General features: G+C 23.9%; 8 protein-coding genes across 8 annotated transcripts, besides 1 other annotated feature; 1 reads left to right on the forward strand and 7 right to left on the reverse strand.

The window, feature by feature from the left end:
• Window positions 1-346: 346 nt before the first annotated feature.
• On the reverse strand, window positions 347-1,282 carry EHI_121830 (cyclin, putative; the record flags this gene model as incomplete). Its single annotated transcript, XM_646696.2, has 1 exon — window positions 347-1,282. One exon carries the CDS (start codon window positions 1,280-1,282, stop codon window positions 347-349), a length of 936 nt encoding a protein of 311 aa, XP_651788.2.
• Window positions 1,283-1,719: 437 nt separating this feature from the next.
• Window positions 1,720-3,879, reverse strand: EHI_121840 (uncharacterized protein; the record flags this gene model as incomplete). The annotated part of the gene is made up of 1 exon (XM_646697.1): window positions 1,720-3,879. The coding sequence occupies one exon, from the start codon at window positions 3,877-3,879 to the stop codon at window positions 1,720-1,722; it is 2,160 nt and encodes a 719-aa protein (XP_651789.1).
• A 131-nt stretch (window positions 3,880-4,010) lies between these two features.
• Window positions 4,011-5,729, reverse strand: EHI_121850 (TBC/Rab GTPase activating domain containing protein; the record flags this gene model as incomplete). Its single annotated transcript, XM_646698.1, has 2 exons — window positions 4,011-5,435; window positions 5,511-5,729. 2 exons carry the CDS (start codon window positions 5,727-5,729, stop codon window positions 4,011-4,013), a joined length of 1,644 nt encoding a protein of 547 aa, XP_651790.1.
• A 466-nt stretch (window positions 5,730-6,195) lies between these two features.
• On the reverse strand, window positions 6,196-6,814 carry EHI_121860 (microsomal signal peptidase subunit, putative; the record flags this gene model as incomplete). Its single annotated transcript, XM_646699.2, has 3 exons — window positions 6,196-6,426; window positions 6,478-6,607; window positions 6,669-6,814. The coding sequence occupies 3 exons, from the start codon at window positions 6,812-6,814 to the stop codon at window positions 6,196-6,198; spliced, it is 507 nt and encodes a 168-aa protein (XP_651791.2).
• A 155-nt stretch (window positions 6,815-6,969) lies between these two features.
• Window positions 6,970-7,494, reverse strand: EHI_121870 (ADP ribosylation factor family GTPase, putative; the record flags this gene model as incomplete). The annotated part of the gene is made up of 1 exon (XM_646700.1): window positions 6,970-7,494. The coding sequence occupies one exon, from the start codon at window positions 7,492-7,494 to the stop codon at window positions 6,970-6,972; it is 525 nt and encodes a 174-aa protein (XP_651792.1).
• A 253-nt stretch (window positions 7,495-7,747) lies between these two features.
• Window positions 7,748-9,250, forward strand: EHI_121880 (protein kinase domain containing protein; the record flags this gene model as incomplete). The annotated part of the gene is made up of 3 exons (XM_646701.1): window positions 7,748-7,960; window positions 8,201-8,284; window positions 8,399-9,250. The coding sequence occupies 3 exons, from the start codon at window positions 7,748-7,750 to the stop codon at window positions 9,248-9,250; spliced, it is 1,149 nt and encodes a 382-aa protein (XP_651793.1).
• Window positions 9,251-9,373: 123 nt separating this feature from the next.
• Window positions 9,374-10,309, reverse strand: EHI_121890 (uncharacterized protein; the record flags this gene model as incomplete). The annotated part of the gene is made up of 1 exon (XM_646702.2): window positions 9,374-10,309. One exon carries the CDS (start codon window positions 10,307-10,309, stop codon window positions 9,374-9,376), a length of 936 nt encoding a protein of 311 aa, XP_651794.2.
• A 119-nt stretch (window positions 10,310-10,428) lies between these two features.
• On the reverse strand, window positions 10,429-11,331 carry EHI_121900 (uncharacterized protein; the record flags this gene model as incomplete). Its single annotated transcript, XM_646703.1, has 1 exon — window positions 10,429-11,331. The coding sequence occupies one exon, from the start codon at window positions 11,329-11,331 to the stop codon at window positions 10,429-10,431; it is 903 nt and encodes a 300-aa protein (XP_651795.1).
• Window positions 11,332-11,366: 35 nt separating this feature from the next.
• Window positions 11,367-14,025: a repeat region.
• Between the last annotated feature and the right edge of the window lie 4,043 nt (window positions 14,026-18,068).

The following is an 18,068-nucleotide window of genomic DNA, read 5'->3' on the forward strand; positions in this document are numbered from 1 at the left end:
TAGATTTATCAAGTAATTAATTTTTGAGTTCAAATTCTTTTTGGTCATTCATTTTTTCTTATCAAAAAAACTTCTTCTTTTTTAAAATATCTTCTTCTCTTCTTATATTTCTCTTCTTTTTTGAATTAAAAACAAGTCATTTATTATTCATAATACCAATTAATTCTCCTTCAAAAAATTATATTTTTTCTTTGTGTTTATCAAAAGAAAAAAGTACTTTTTTATTGAATAAGAATTTTCATTATTTATTGATTTTTCTTTAATTTTTTCTCTCAATAAAACAAAAAAAAAAAACAAGTGTTATCTTGATGATGAATAACAAAAAGAAAATTTAATTACATAACTTTCAATCAAAATTCTTCACGTCATTATTATCCCAAAAACATTGTGGTTTAGTATTTTTTGATTGAATGTGTTTTATACATTCACAATATTTTCTTCTATGATTTTCAATCATTCTTCCAAAATCAATACATACTTTAAATGAACTTTTATTTTGATTCATTACACAATATTGCATTTTTGGAACAAAGTCGATTGCAACTTCTCTTACTTCTTCTTTCTTCATCATTAAACATCGTTGATATCTCATATCCCATAAATTAACAAAATGACAAAAATCTCGTGCAAAGAAAAATGCTGATCCTGCAAGTGATGATGGTGAATTACTTGTATAAAATGGATCTAATGTCATTATTTGAAGAAATTGAATACTTGCTTCAATAATTGGATGATTTCTTTCTTCTTGATTATATTGTGGATATCCTGCTGCTTCCCAAAGAATATTTAAAAAGTCATATGACGTAGGATTATCTATTTTATAATTAATAGACTCTAATAACTTCTTTTCCATTCCAATAATATCTTCTTTCCCATATTTATTATTACATAATTTTTGTACATCACTAACTTTAATTCCTGTAGACTCAAACTTAGAACAACTAAATAATGATGTTACAAATATTAATCCAAGTTCATCTGAATTAACAACTACTCTTGTTGTATATAAATCAACTAATGTTAATGTTTGAAAAATTATTTTCTTTGAAAGATGAAGATATTCTGATGTTTTAAATAACCAATCAACTAATTGTGGTCTCATAAATGGTGTAGCAATTGTTAAATCAGGTAATGGCATTTGGTTTTGTCTTTCTCTAAGATATCTACAAAAATTTTGAAATTCTGGTGAAATTCTCTTTTTCTTCTCAGAGATAATAACGGTAGTAGTATAGTTATTCAAACTAACTGGTACAAACGCACTTTTAGTATTTGGTTCGTTCATACAAACATGACCCTCATCGCACATCAGTTGGTTCTTTAATTTAACTATTTGTTTAATCCTGTTTATTTGGTTCAACGTGGTCAATTAATTCTTTTTTAAGCAATTTTTTATATTTTATTAAGTTTATTATAATTTATAGTTTTTTTTTCTATTATTTTATTATTCTTTTTCATGTTGGTTTTTTATTTTTTTTTCTTTCATTTCATGAAGGGATTTCGCATTTCTTCTTCATTTATTCAAAGAAGAAAAAAGAAAGTTCTTCCTATAAATTTCCATCTATTAATACTTAATTAATTGTTTTATTTTTATTTTTTATATTGGATTTAAGGGTTTTTAAGATTTATTTTATTTTTACAAATGTTTTCTCAATAATTATTTCATTATAATTCATCTTTTTTATTAAACTATTTAATTTATTTTCATTAAACTATAATTTACTATTTTTGTTCAAATATATTCAACTCATATTTCTTTTTTAATTCTTCTAATTCTTTAGTAAGTTCTTTGATTTTTTCATCTTTTTGTTGAAGTTCTTTAACAAGTATAATATTTTTAATATCTTCATTTTCATCTTTTCCTTCAATAATTCTAACAATATCTTTTTTCATTCCCTCAAATTGTTTAGAGAAGTCTTCAAGAATATTTCTTAACTTTTTCATTTCCATCTTTTCTTCTTCATTTTTTCCTTCTCCAGTAATTTCTGTAAATCCTGTTTCTTTAAGAACAATATTTCTATTATAAACACTTTCAATAACAATATTTCTTATACAAACTACATCCATTTCATTAAATTGTTTCTTTTCTATATTATTTCTTTTAATCATTGCCATTTTCATTGACCCATCACTTATATATAAATATTCTTCTTCAATTTTTAATATACAACAAATAATATCTACTTCTTCTCCTTCTTTCATTTCACATATATCTAATAATTCTACTACTTTTCTTTCTTCAAATTCTTTTGGTAATTCAATATCTCCATTCATTTTTTTAATATTACAATTCCAAGTACTTTCTATACTTATTTTTCCTCCAATTCTTTTTCCTTTAAATGAGAAAAATTCATACCATTTCTTTTCTTCAAATTTAGTATAATCTTCTTGTCCATCATTCCATATACTTACAATAATTCTTTTACTTCTTTCTTCTTTCTTCATTCCATCAAGTATTTTAATATTTCTAATACTATTAAATTCTAATATTTTCATTCCTTCTTCTTTAAATTGATATAATTCTTCTTCACTAGCTCCTTCTCTTTTTTTTCTTTCAAACTCTTTTTCTAATTCTTTCATTCTTTTATTTCTTTCATTTATATATTCTTTTTCTCCAATAACTCCTTTTTCATTTTTAAATTTATATTTCATTGGATATACTCGTTCTACACATCCTCTAATACATGGAATAATTCCATCTCTAACACTATCAATTTGTATTAACATAAATTTACATTTTGTTCTTCCAAGTTTTTCATTTCTTTCTCCTCTTCTAATACAATTAATATTTGTTTTAAATATTAATTCTTTTCCTTCCCATGGTTCTCGTTCATTCCAATCTTCAGTTTTTTCTAAACAACAAATTCTTAATTTTTGTCCAATATATATTTTGTTTTGTTTTATTAATTCATTTATTCCTTGATCAATTTGTATTTGAATTGTATACCATCCATCACTCATTAAAAGTAAAGGATATTCTTTTGTTAATTCTTTTGAAATAATATTTGCAACTACTCCAATATGACAATATCCGCAATTTTCATCTTTATTATAAATTTGTCTATAAAATGATCGTTTTGGTTTTCTTTCAAATATCCATCGTTGTTCAATTTCTTTTTTAATTCCATTTACTGTTACTTCAAATTCTATATTTCGATTATGAAAGTAATACCCACTTTGTTTCCATATAACATGTTGAAGATGTGTCTTTAACCATTTTTCATTCTCATATTTAAGAATTATTCCTTTCCACTGTTCAAGACTTAATGTTACTTTTTTTCTTTCTTTCTTACGATCATCAATAATTGGTATTTGTAATGCATTTTCATATGAAGGTATTGGACATGAAATTTCCTCATTAATATCTTCTTTAAATGTGTCTAAATATTTTGAAAGAAAACTAACTTGATCAAAAGAACTTTGAGGAATTGGTTTTACTTCTACAGAAGTTGTTTTAAGAATAGATTTATGTGGTACAAGAAACCTTCTTTTACTTTCTAATAATGGTGTAATTGCTTTTCTTTTAAGTGGAGTTGGATATTTAATTGGTTGTTGATGTAAAATTGATTGTCTCTTACTTCCTTTTAAAATGCTTTTACTTTCTTTTTTTTCATTTTCATCCATTTCTTTAATAATAATAGTTATTGTGTCTTGTGATAATTGTGTTGCTTGAGTTTCAATTGGTTTTGTTGGTGAGATATTACTCATTGTCAATGATTGGTCTTTTTCTTTGTCAATTACAGAAGGTTCTTCTTCCATATTTTTATTAGACTCTTCATCCTCATATTGGCTTTGTGTAAAAATTTTCTTTTTTGATTCAAGTAATTCAGACTCAGTTAGTTTAGGAAGTGCCTTTCCTCCTCCAGTAGTAAAGAAGTTCATTTAATCTAAATTTTTTGAGATACTTTTAATGAGTAGCTTTCTTTAAATTCCTCAACGAATAATAATAAAATTTAACTTTATTTTTAACTATAATTTAATAAAAAAGAATATGAAGAGAAGAAAAAATTGATTCATTTTGGGATAGGTTCATTCTTGAGAAAATCAGTAAGCACTGATGGCTGTGAGATATGCATAAATTCTTGGAGGATTAAGTCTGCATCAAAAATAATATCAACACCAATTTCTGGACCAAGACTTTGGAAGAGAACAAATAAATCATCAAAGTCCATTTGATTATCAATGATATCATCTGCATATTCTTTAATTAAAGCAACAACAAGAAAATAATAGAATTTTGAAGTAGGAAATGCAAAGATAGAATCCCATATTCTTAATAAATAATTATCTGAAATATATCGTTTAAATAATAGTACAATCCATTTATAAGCAAAAACATTATTACTGTCATGTTCTTTTAAATATTTACCTAATGCAGGATTTACTAAAGAAATAATTGGGTCTAATTTATTTAACAATTTGTATAAATAATTTGCATTAGAACAATAAAATCCTTGTAACATAGTCATAACTGATTGAAACAACCAAAATAATGATGATTCTTTTGTAGTAATTCTCATTAATACAGCAACTATATCATTCATTCCTTGTCCATATCCTATTTTCATATTAAACATTGAACTACTCATTAATACATTTGTTAATGTTTTTAAATTCTGACATCCATCTTTTTCAAATTTAGTATCTTCCCTATCTGTTCTAATTACATCCTTTTTTATTTGTTCTTCCATTTTAGCAAATTCATCCCAATTTTCTTTCATTTCTGGAATAACATTAGTCCATGTTTGTTTGATTTTTTCATAATCATTAGCCCTTTTTTCATCCCATTCCATTCTTTCCTTTTGTGTATTTTTACCTTCATAATATCCTAAACATAATTTCCATACAAATTCTCTAACATCATCTTCACAACCTCTATATAATAATACTTTTCTTATAACATTCATATTCGAACTACTAATATATCCACTATCATCCATTAATGTTTTTAACAAAGTTTTACTAACTGGTTGCATAGTGTCAATATGTTCTTGAGCAATTAATGTTTTTCTTTTTTCAACTAATAAAGGATTGATTAAACGTGAATATGCTTTTTGATGATATTTTGCTATATCACCTTTTAACTCAGATTTATAGCTTACAATATATCTGTTTTTATGTGTTTCATCTTTTTGGATTTCACATAATGAGTTTTGACTGATTGTATTAAAGAAACTTTCGTATTGTTCTTTATGATTCTTTCCTCCAAACTCATATTGAGGTACTTTTAATGGAACTAATCGTTGTTGCATTTCAAATGTGATTGTAGTTGTTGTTTTTGTTTGGATATAACTAAAAGCAATAATTTCTCTAAATGGAAAAGTAATTTTGTAATCTTGGATATTAGTAACAGTAGTATCTCTTGTGATAAAACTCTTTAATGATGTATTTGTACGAACTTCCATTGGTAAATAACTTATAAATAATTGTTTCCTTTTCTATTATTTTAATAAATAACTCTTCTACAATAAGATATAGTTCAGTGAATAATAATATTCTAAAAAGAAACAAACTTTAAATAAACAAAGTGCTCCATATATCTTTTTATTACCTTGAACATTAACAAAAACACTATCAAATAATCCCATATCTTTAAGTTCATCACTATCCATATCTTCTTCTTTTGTATCCTCATTCAAATCAATAGACTCAGTTGAAGTACTTTCTTGGGTTTTATGTTTCTTTTGGAAAATAATAATTTCATCTCCATTATCAACTGGTGTTCCGCTCATTGATATTAAGAACTGATTATTTCACTTCTCTTTTTTTCTTTTCTTTTTTTTACCCAAACTAAAAACAAAATAACAAAAATTAATAAAATAACAAATTATTTACTTCTTACTATTAGAATCAACCAAATCATTTTTCACAACTTTAGAACGTTAATTAAACCTCACTATTTCTTTTTTATTCTTTTTGTTTGTCATTGTATTGTTATGTTATTGAATTAACATTAGTAGCATACATGATATACTTAATAATAAATTAACTTTTATATTCTAACGTATTTCATTAATAATGTTAGAATCTATACGTCATAACCTCTTTATAGTTCTTTTGTTCAAAAGATTTATCCTATGATTTAGTTGTGTAGAATCAAAAAACAACATTCTTACATTGTTGAAAATATAAAATAACAAAAAAATATATAAATGAAATATATAAAACAAAAAATGAAAATTCATCACCATTTTTGCATTATTTAGAAAATTCAGTAGGAAGTACGAATTTAGTAGAATTTCCATGTTCAACAGTAGTAGCACCAGACCATGGGACAACCATCCATTCAACTGTTAACTCAACTTCTTTTCCAAGTAAACTATTATAGGAACTAACTAAAGGATATTCAATTCTTTCATTTGTTAAATGTAAATGTGCTTTTTCTTTCTTTCTGATCATAGTATCCCAAACAGTTGCTGTGTTATATGGCTATTAATCAATAACAAAAGTTTTTATTTAAGTGAAAATTTAAAAACAAACAACATTCTTATTTGTAAACGATGCTTTGACCCAAACAAAAATCATTTTTGTGTTCCAATTGAATGATGGTGTAAAGTCAACATCTAAATCTATTGTAAAGTCAGAATAAGAACCTTTTTTAAATGACTTACTAAGGTGTTAATTTTAAAATAAAAGAAACAGAAGTAATATAATAATATATTAAAACAAACACCATATTCGTTGTATTATGTGATACTGAAGTTATAGGAGGAACATATAGTATTAATGATGATAAATATAAGAAGAAAACTGCTACACCTAGCCATTGAAAAGCAAAATAACTAATATTATACATACGTTCTAAAGTATGATACATTATACAATCTCAAATTAATTATATTTAAGATTTTTTTCTTTTTTTTTTTTACTTTTTCATAAATTTTATTTTTAAATAACAATAAATTAAGTAATTCTGTTATTAAAAAGTGAATGGTTGAAATGAAAATAACTAATTAAGAATTATGTCTCATCTTAATGACAAACATTTTCACTAAGCCATATAAATGCTTCAGTCAACCCTTCATTATTTGTTGCAGAAACGGATTTTACCAAATACTTCAATTGAATCATCTCAAGTTTTAGTAATTTTGTTAGTTCATCTTCATTAACTGCTCCTTCAATATCTTTTTTATTACCAAGAATCAACAAAGCACAATCTTTGAGTAATTCGTTTTTGCACATTTTTCTTAAAACATCACCAGATTCTTCTATCCGTTCTTTATCAGAAGAATCAACTACAAATACAATTCCTTGTGTTCCTTCATAATAATGTCTCCATAAAGGTCGAATTTTACTTTGACCTCCAAGGTCTATTACTGAAAAATTAATATTGTTTATTTTTATTGACTCTACATTGACTCCAATTGTTGGTATTGTTGTAACAGTCTCTCCAAGTCTTAATTGATATAAAATAGTAGTTTTACCAGCATTATCTAGACCAACCATAGCAATATTTATTTCTTGTGTACTAAATAATTTACTAAACCAACTTCCCATATTTTATGATACTCTTTGATCTTTTATTTCTCCTTTAAATAATCTTAATCCCTCATATTCATTTAATGTTTTATATAACATTTTATAACATATTGAGTGAAATAAAAAAAGAATAACAAGATCACTTCACAAAAATAGACTAAAAGGAGGTTCAAAAAAAGGTTTGAAAAAATATTAGAAGTCAAAAAAAAAGAAAAAAGAATAAAATAAAGAGCAACTAGGAACCCTGGAATTAATAGATCTATTTGAAGGTATGGACAAACAGTCTAAACGAGGACATTCAAAAGTTAATCCATTAGTAATTTTTGGGAACCAAGAGGGATTAGTTCTTGAGAATGAAGATACAAAATATAGAATATCAAAAATTGTTGGGAGTGGGGCTTTTGGTATTGTTGCATTTGCTGTTGATTTAAATACAAACGAAGTTGTTGCAATTAAAAGAGTAATTCAAGATCGTAGATATAAAGTTTGTTATAATTATGTCAGAGTAACAATAAAATGAGATTCAATCATTGGAGAAATGACAAATAATGATAAGTCTTCTCATTTTGGAATATAAAAGGAAAATTTTATTGTCAATTCCGAAAAGAGAAAAATTAAATTTTGTTGTTTTTCTATTTTTATAAAATCAATTATTAGACTCTCATTTCTTAAAGCAATATTTGCAATATTATAAAAAATAAGAATGATAATATTAATTATTTAGAATCGTGAATTACAAATGATGGAAATGCTTAAACATCAAAATGTGTTAGAACTAAAAAATTATTTCTATAGTAAAGTTTCATGTGTTTGTTCTTGTTATTAACTATTATTCGTGTTGCCACGTTATCCTATATTGAAGGATTAAATAGAAGGAGTAATTTTTAAGAGAAAAAATGAATATGACATTTACTTTAAATAGACAGAAGACTTATGTTTAAATGTTGTAATGGATTATTTCCCACAAAATTTACACCAATTAATGCATGATTATCGAAGAAGATTACCTATTGGATATACAAGACTATTTTCATATGAATTAGCTAGGGCTCTTGGATATATTCATTCATTTGGAATGTGTCATAGAGATATTAAACCACAAAATATTATGGTTAATAGAGATACTGGTGATTTAAAATTATGTGACTTTGGAAGTGCCAAATTATTAACTCCTGATGAATCAAATATATCTTATATATGTTCTCGTTATTATAGAGCACCAGAATTAATTTTTGGAGCTACTAGATATAGTACTGCAGTTGATGTCTGGTCATTTGGATGTGTTGTTGCTGAAATGATAGTTGGTCAACCATTCTTCCAAGGGGAAAGTGCTTCAGATCAAATTACTCGTATTATGAAAATATTAGGATCTCCAACTGTGGATGAAGTTAAAGCAATGAACAATGAAAGTCCATATACAAGAGTCCCACACGTTGGTGGTGTTGGAATTGAAGCTGCTCTTCGTTTCATGAACCCACCATTTACAGCTGTATTAATGTTAATTAAAGTAATGCAATATACTCCAGAAAAGAGACCAACTGCAGTTCAATTAATTACTGATAATTTCCATAAAGATTTATTTACTGAAGGGTTGTTATTACCTAATGGTAATCCACTACCAATTCTAACTAATTATGATGAAAATGAATGGAAAAGAGGAGAAGAAAAAGGAGTTAAAGCTAAAATGGAAAATTTTGTTGAGATGGAGAAAAAGAGAATAAATTCACAACAAGCAGTTGCTCCAGTTCCAAAACCAAGTGAAGAAAATGCTTAGAAATAATCCATTGTTTAACACTATTTCTTTTTATTAAGTTTTATTTATTAAGAAATAACTAATAATAAAATTTTTATAATAAAGAAAACAAAAGAAAAAGATATGAAGGAAAACAAATAAATTTTATTTTGTAATTAAAGGACCAGTTATTGAAGGAGTAAAAGCTGATTTTCCATATCCATTTAATCCTAAATTTTCTAAATGTCTTTTTTTCATTATTTTATATCCATCATTAGTAAAATAATTTCCACCATAAATTTCTAATTCATGATCTGCTGGTTGATTAGTAGAAGGTGCTTTTGTTGGTTCACTGTACATGTCTTCAAAATGAGGGGAATTATTTCTTGTTTTTAGGTAATTAGAAAACATTGATTGCCGACGTTGTTCTAATCCCATAATTTTTTGAATATAATTGTGATAAGCATCTTGAGTTATTTGTTGGTTTGCCATATTTTGATACATTTGATTTAACATTGGTTTTTGAGAATCATAAATTTGTTTATTTTGTTGATTTAACATATTTCTAATATCATTTTTATGTTGAGCTGTTAATTTGGCTTGATTAATTTTTTTTTGTGGAATATTCACTGATTGAACTGGCATAGGGAATGATGTATCATGTGGTCCTTTAACTGAGTCAGGTGAAAATTGAGAGAAGTGTGATGCTAAAATATTAAAATATTTTCCGATTTCCATATTTCTTAGTCGTGCATTACATCCAGTTTCTGTTGAACATTCATCTGCTTTAATTGTTAATCCACAACCTTCAGGTGGTTCTTCTGGAATAGTAACTGTTTCTGGTGCAGGATCTTCTAATGACTTCATTTTTTTCCCTTGTGGTAATAATCCAATAGCAATTTTTGGTCTAAAGAATGCAGCAACTGTATTAAAATAAGGAACTAATTGACTCAATTTTTCTTGAACATTACATCCTTCAGCTTCTCTACATCCACTCCATGTTACTTGAAGTCCAATTGGTGGTTGAGCTGGAAAGATAATTTCTTTTGGTAATCTCATAGCATTTAGTAGTGTAACGAAGATTAAAATTAATAAAATCATTGATTTTGTTTTTTATCCTAAAAATTATGATTTTTCCAGTTTTTTGTTATTTTTTTTAAGATTTTTAATTTTTTTTTAATACAAAACGTTATATATAACGAATAAAAAAATAAATTATTTTATTGTAATTCAATTGGTTCGAAAGGTAAAACAAATTTATTATTACTAAGTAGCGATTTAGTAGTTTCAGAGTTCCAATTTTCACCTGAATATTTATTGAGATGAATAGTCAATGCGTTTTTATTTTTAGAGCAAATAATTTTAGCACAACACAAAAGAAGATCAGAAGTTTTCTTTTGTAAGTCAAGCATTAAATCATCTGGTTTTGGATGATTAGCAAATTCAAAAAATTCTCTTTTATATGTCTCTTCATATGTTTCACTAAATACTTCAGAGTCATAACCAAATACAATATTATCAACAATAACTTCTTGTATATAAGTAGATGAATCTCTAGCATACTCTATTGTTACTTTACATTTTCTTCCTTCTAAATCAACAAAAATTTCTGATGGATTTTTACCTATTCTAACATCAATTACTTTAATATTATCTAATAAAAAGATAGCCATATGAAGATCATGACACATAGCACAATATAACCATTCTAAAGAATCATTATCAGATGCACCAGTATCTTTACTAACAATTCTAATTCTTGGAGTTTTTCCTTCAAACAACAATTTTTGAATTGTAAGTTTAGCATTAATAAAATGAGTGTCAAAATATCTATGATACCCCATTCGAATATTTGGAAGTAAGTCATATCCTAAAATAGGTTTTTCACATAAAATTGGTGTATTTGGTGGAAACATACGAATAACAGGATTATGAAGTTCATATGGAAGAGCAATATATACACAATTATATAATTCTTGATGTGTCGCATAATAATTGATTTTATTAAAGTCTTTACTTCTCAAAATATCAATAATATGAAACCCTAATGGTTTAATAATATTTTCAGTTATATATGTTCCAAATATTCCTTGTCCAATAATAAGAATCTTTATCTCTTCCATTTTGTTTTGTTTTTTTTAGTTCTTTTTGTTTTATCTTTTTTTTTAATACTTTTTGAAAATATTGTTTTTTAAAAATCCTTCTTTTGATGATATGTATATTTCTTATATCAAATTTGATTTAATGATAGTTGTTTTATTTCAATTGGATTTAACATCAATTGATTTTCTATTTTCATCTTTAATATTGATGTATACACTTTTAACAGACAATTTAAGCACATTATTGGTCTGTAATTCTGTAGGTCTAATTTATCTCCTTTCTTATATATTAATATTGTTCTTCCTTGAATAAAATGAAGAGGTATTTCATTAGGATTATTTAACCATTCATTAAATAATTTTAATAAATACTTCTTTGGTTGTTCTAAATATTTAATCAAAAATCCTTGTATTTTATCATTTTCATTTTACTTTCAAATTAGCAGTAAATTTAATAGCACAATCTAATTCATTTGGAGTGATTATTGATATTCTATTATTAATTCGATTTTCAATTAATATTTCATATAAATTAATATTCAGGAAATCTATATTGGTGTTAGTTTCATAGATTCATTTCCAGAAATTAATAGTGGAGATATTATCTGGATATTCATCTTCTTTAGATTTATTTAGATGTTGTCTTTTTCCATATTTCATCATTTTATAATTCCATCTTATTCTTTTCCAATTATTCTTTCTTGTTTCTATTTCTACTCTTTTCATCTTTCGGAGGTATTTATAATAGTTTATTTGTTCTATTGTTTTTATTTTAATATGATTATATCATATTTCTTAATATGTAATATTCTTTTCAATTTCATATATTGTTTATTATGAAGTAAATCTCTTAATCTACATATTTTTGACTGTAATATTCTTTCTATACTTTTCTTTCCACTTCTTTCTTGTTCATTTTTATTAATTATGTTAATAGTGGAAGCTACAGTTTTAATATAGTGGTAATAATCAACTAATGTATTGATTAATATTTCATTTTTATTAATAATATTAATTATTTGATGTATTTTCTTCTTATTATAATAATAATAATAATTAATAAATTGTACATCTTCTTGTTCTTTCATTTCTTCTTCTTTAAATATTTTCATTACTTCCTCTTCTTCTATTTCTTCTTTCTTGTTCATTCTAGTTATTATTTCTTTTAATTCTTTATCTTTCTATTAATGTTTTATTATTTCTTCTTCCATTATTCTGTTTATTTCTCTTTTAATTTCATTCTTTATTTTAAATGTCTTCTTTATTATTTCTTTATATTCATTAATATCATTTACTTTAATTTCAAATTCTTGTATTAATCTTTCTACTATTTCTTCTTTAAGTTGACCTCTTAATTTTCTTTCAAATAATTTCAAAACAAAACATTTATAAAATGTTAAAATTTCTTCTTCTCTATCTGTTTGCTTCAATTTTTTTTTTGATTATCTAATTCTAATGTGGTGATCTTCTTATGCTGAATATCCATTTCTTCAATGGATTTCTGCGTTAACTTTCTTTTTTTTGGAAGATCATCTTCACATGATAATATTTCATCAGCTACTACCACATTGGGGGAGAGGTCATTCACAATTTGTGTTTCTGATGAGTCTGTTATATTGTAAGTTACCTCATCTTTCTTCTTTTCTTCTTGTGTATTTTTATTTTCTAATTTAGATAATTTATCTTTCAGGAAGAGTAATTGTTGTGTTAAGTTATTTACTTCAAACATTTTCCTTTCAGATTCAGCATGGAATTTGAATATTTTTTTATCGCACTCGTGGTTTTTTGTGCTTATCTCCTTCTCATGCTTCCTCTTTAATGCCATAATATCTTTTGTTAGTTTTTTTTTATGGTTTGGTCTTTTATTTGTATTTCCTTTTTCATTTCTTCTTTCTCTTTAATAATTTCTTCTATTCTTTTCCTTACTTCTTCTGCTCCTTTCTTTTTTACTGTTTTCTTCTTCCTTTTCTTTCAGCCTCTTCTTCTCTCCTTTAGTAAACCTCTTCCTCTCCTCAGCAAGTCTAGCTTCTACTCTCGTAGAATCTTTATCATCGTCTTCTTCATTTTCAATACTCATTACATAGTTATTATATATTCTATTGTCTTTAATCTCAATTGGATTGTATTGGCTATTGTCTTCAATCCTTCGTATTAATAGTTTCTTCTTCCATTCTGATTGTTTTTGTTTTTTCTCGTGCAAGAAAATACCATCTTCTCCATATTGTTGGTGATGTATATTCTTTAACATTGATTTTCTTTATTTCTTCTACTTCTTGTGGTATAAATATTTTAATTTCTTCTTCAAAGAGTTTTTTCCAATATTCTTGGTTTTGTATTTCAATCATTTCTTTTCTTTGATTTCTATTTTGTTTCTTATTTTGATATTGTTTATACCTTCTTTGTGTGTTATTATGGTATTTATTTCTATTATGTTAATATTGTTTATTTCTATTGAGGTTATTATTATTAAAGTGTTTATGACGATGATTATGAATGAAGTGATGAGTGAAACGATTTGTATCATCTATGTTGTGATAATTATTGTTATAATTATTATTGTAATGATTAGTGTGATTGTTCATGTATCTCTGTCCATACAGATAATACCTATTTTCACTCATTCTTCTGTCATTTATATTTCTTGGTTGATGTGAATTTCTTCTTTTTTGTTTATTTGTTTTTATATATTTTTTGTGGTACTTCACTGCATACATCCTCTTTTTGCTTGATGTTGTTGAAACAACAAATAAATGACAAACAAATAACGAAAATAAATAAGAATGAATGAATCATTGTTGTATTTTCAAATTAATTGATAATTAATATTAATAAATTAATGAAATGAATATTAATGAGAATAATTCAATTTAAACAAAATGAAATAAAATAATGATAAATAATTAATATTTCATTGAATAAAATATTATTTAACTTTCATATTTCATATATTAATTATCTTATTTATTATTCATTCTATTTAAATTATTATTTATTTAAAATATAAACTATCATATTTTATATTAAATTATTGAAAATAAATTTAAATAAAAATTCATTCAATTTATTTAATGTTTTTAAATTACATCATCAAATATTCTGGCAGCACATTAGAATCATATCGTCTTTATAATAATATTCAATCATTATACATACTTATTATCTCTTCAATTATCTCTTCTTTATGATGAATATTGCTGATAAACTATTTTCTAGTTTTTCTTGTCAATAAATTCAATATCTTATTTTACAAACACAAATATTTTTGGTAATTTTGTTTTCTATTTATTTCTTCTTCCTGTTGATTTTTATGAAGAATAATTTATTTAGTTTCAGTTCTTTCAATTTCCAAATCACCATAGTTAATTCATTCTATGTATTGTATTTTTTATTTCTTTTCTTTATTTCACTTATTTGATTTATTTGGTTATTCTTTTCTTGTTTAATGTTTTATTCTTTTCTATATTTTTTCATCGTTAATGCTATGATAAGCATTATCTCTTTTTCAACTTCTTCTTCATTATTCAGTGTTAATATTTTTCCTTGTCAATATCCTTACATTTTCATTTTATCTTTGTGCATTATCATAACAAGATTAACTTTTTGATTCATTAAATTACATTGGAAATTGATTATTTTCTAGTTATTTTATTGACAAATTCCAACAATTTTTTGTTATTAATTATCTATTTTTATTTTCTTCTTTTCTTCATGAACTTCTTTATAAATATAACATTAGTAGTTAATCAACACGATACAAACATATCTCTAAATTTATGATATTGGAAAATAATATTCTATATTATTTTATGAAAAGCTTGATTAAAATTCAAATAATATAATTATTTAAAGTTCTTTTTTAATATTTTTATATATAATCAACTATTTATCCAGATGTATTCTTTTCATTCTTCTGTGTCTTGTAACACATGCATATTAATAATAATTATATTTCATTTATCGACTTCTCCATATTATCCTTTTTGTTTCTTTAATTTCTGATTTTGCCTTATTATTTTCTTTCAAAACATTCTTCTTCACTTTGAATTTACAAAATATACTTTTCAATCAATTGTATTTCAATTGATAAATAATTTAATTTTTTTAATACTCATTAATTGTGTTTAGTTGTTAGTTGTTTAAAAGTAAGTAAACATAACAATTATTTATCAATTTGAAGAATGTTATTTATTATTAAAAACATTTCATTTGAAATAAATAACTACATTTCAACATTTTTTTGAAGATTCATCACCTTATATTTTATTTAAACGAAAAACAACAAAATAATTTTTAAAAATAAAATATTTTATCGAATTTTACATAATCATTATTTTATTATAAGATAATGTTCTATTAATAACGTTTTATTTAATTTTACATTAAAAATGTATTTTTGAAATAAAATGAAATAGAAAATATTTAAAAATAAATGAAGAAAAATATCAATAATTTAACATGGCAGTTTGGTTTTTAGTATTGGTTTGAAATACAAACATCATTAAAACAAAAATAAATTTGTAATGTTATGATTGAATTAAAAAAATGAATAAATAATTTTACACTACTTTTGAAATATATTTATTATTATAATTGTTTAATTTCCATTAATCAATTATTTATTATTTATTTAGTCACAATGATTATATTTTTATTCATGGATTATTAATTAGAATGAATGATGATAATGTTGGTAAATAATTAAGATGAAAGAATGAAAATATAATTAAATTATTTATTATTTCATCTTCAATAAACAAAAAGAAATGTTAATAATATTGATTATTTCTCTCATATTAAATATTTTAATAATTAAAACATTGGTTATTTCTTCTAGTATGTTATTTAATGTAATTTTATTTGATTCTTATTTTATTTGATTCTTTTATTCCTTGTGTATTTAATGTAATTTTATCATTTTATTTGATTTATTTTATTTCTTATTTTATTATCGTATTTTTGTTTATCATTTATTATCTTTATTAATTTAATTTGATTGAATTAATGTTGATAAAACATGAAAATTCAAATCACAAAAGATGAAATAATAAAAATAAAACAGAATTGAATTTTCTTCTCTTCTATATTTTTTGTTTTTTTAAAAAAAAAATGAAAAAATACTAAAAATAAAAACTAATTATAGAAAATAACAATATTATAGAAAATAACAATATTATATTATTAATATTATTATATATTTATTGTTATTGTAAAAATAAAAACATCATTTATTTAAAATAAAATGATGTTAAAATTAGAACTGACTTGATGTGTTAATAACGTGGATTAACTATTTAAACATCCATATTTTGAACTTATAAACATCAAATTAAATTAAAATGGAAGAGTTAATAAACAAGAACAATCAATTAATTAAAGAAGTAATAGAAACACTTCCAAATATTCAACAATCAATTGATGATACTACTAAGAATTATCAATATTATATAGGAAGTATTAAAAATGAAGTATTTAAAATAAAAGAGAATGAAACATATTCAGAAGCTATTAAAAGAGGAGAAGGAATATTTGATAGAATGGATGAAACAGAAAGAAGAAGAAAAATAGTGATAGAGAAAAGTCAAGAAACAATCAACCAAATAGAAATAATGAAGAAACAAATGACAAGAATCATAGAAGAATGTAATCATGATGAAGAAACACTAAGTAAAACACGGAATGAATTGATAGATAAAATCATTTCAATTGAAGAAATGAAAATGAAAAACAAAGTATTCAGAATACCAAAAGAGAAAGATACAATCACGTCAGAATTTAATAAGAAGAAAGAAGAATGGCAAACATATTACAGTGATTATTTAGAAAGAAAGAAGAGAGAAGAAGAAGAAGAGGAAGAAAAAGAAAAGAAAAGACAAGAAGAAGAGAGAAGAAAAGAAGAGGAAAGAAAGAAACAAGAAGGAGAGAGATTGAGAATAATGAAAGGAATGAACACAATGGAAGAAATGTTACAAATAGAAGAATGGACAAATAGAAAAGTAGGAAATATACTATTTGATTCAGATATTGATGATTGGAATAAAAATACATCAGTATTTGATGAAAGAGTAATGAATAAAGAACATATAATAATTATTATTGAAGATGAAGATGGAAATAAATTTGGAGGATATGTTGATTCTAAAATTGATAAAGATGGTTATGATATAAATGATTCAAAGTCATTTTTATTTTCATTAGAATCAAATGGAAGAATGAAAGGAATGAAGAAATTTGATATTAAAGAACCACAATACGCATTTTGTTTATCTAATCAATCAAATGATTATTTGTTTGCATTTGGAGGTGGATTATTTGGACTATTTGTATTTGGAGGTAATGACATTGTTGTTTATAAAGAAAATCATAAAACATATTCACGTTGTAAACAATGTTCATTTGAATATGAAGGAATATCAAAAGCACTTTGTGGAAATGAATATCCAGATAATTATTTCACACCAAAACGAATCATAGTAATTGAAATGAAATGATTCAATCTTAATTAAATGAAAATGAACTAAAAAAGAATAAAAACAAATCAATGAAGAATATGAACAGCCATTTCATTCATCTGCCAAAGAATCAAATGGTGAATTAAAAATGGACATAATTCAATGTTGATTTATTTTATTTCCTTTAATAAAACTTTCACACCCAATGAGGGTGTTTTTAATAAATAAGAAAAGAAATAAGAATGAAATAGAAATAAAATGAATAAACAATTCATTTGTATTATTTCATTGAATTAATTCATTATGAAT

This window comes from Entamoeba histolytica, genomic scaffold, assembly GCF_000208925.1.
Source record: "Entamoeba histolytica HM-1:IMSS scf_1104750518155 genomic scaffold, whole genome shotgun sequence".
Taxonomy (NCBI): Eukaryota; Evosea; order Mastigamoebida; family Endamoebidae; genus Entamoeba; species Entamoeba histolytica.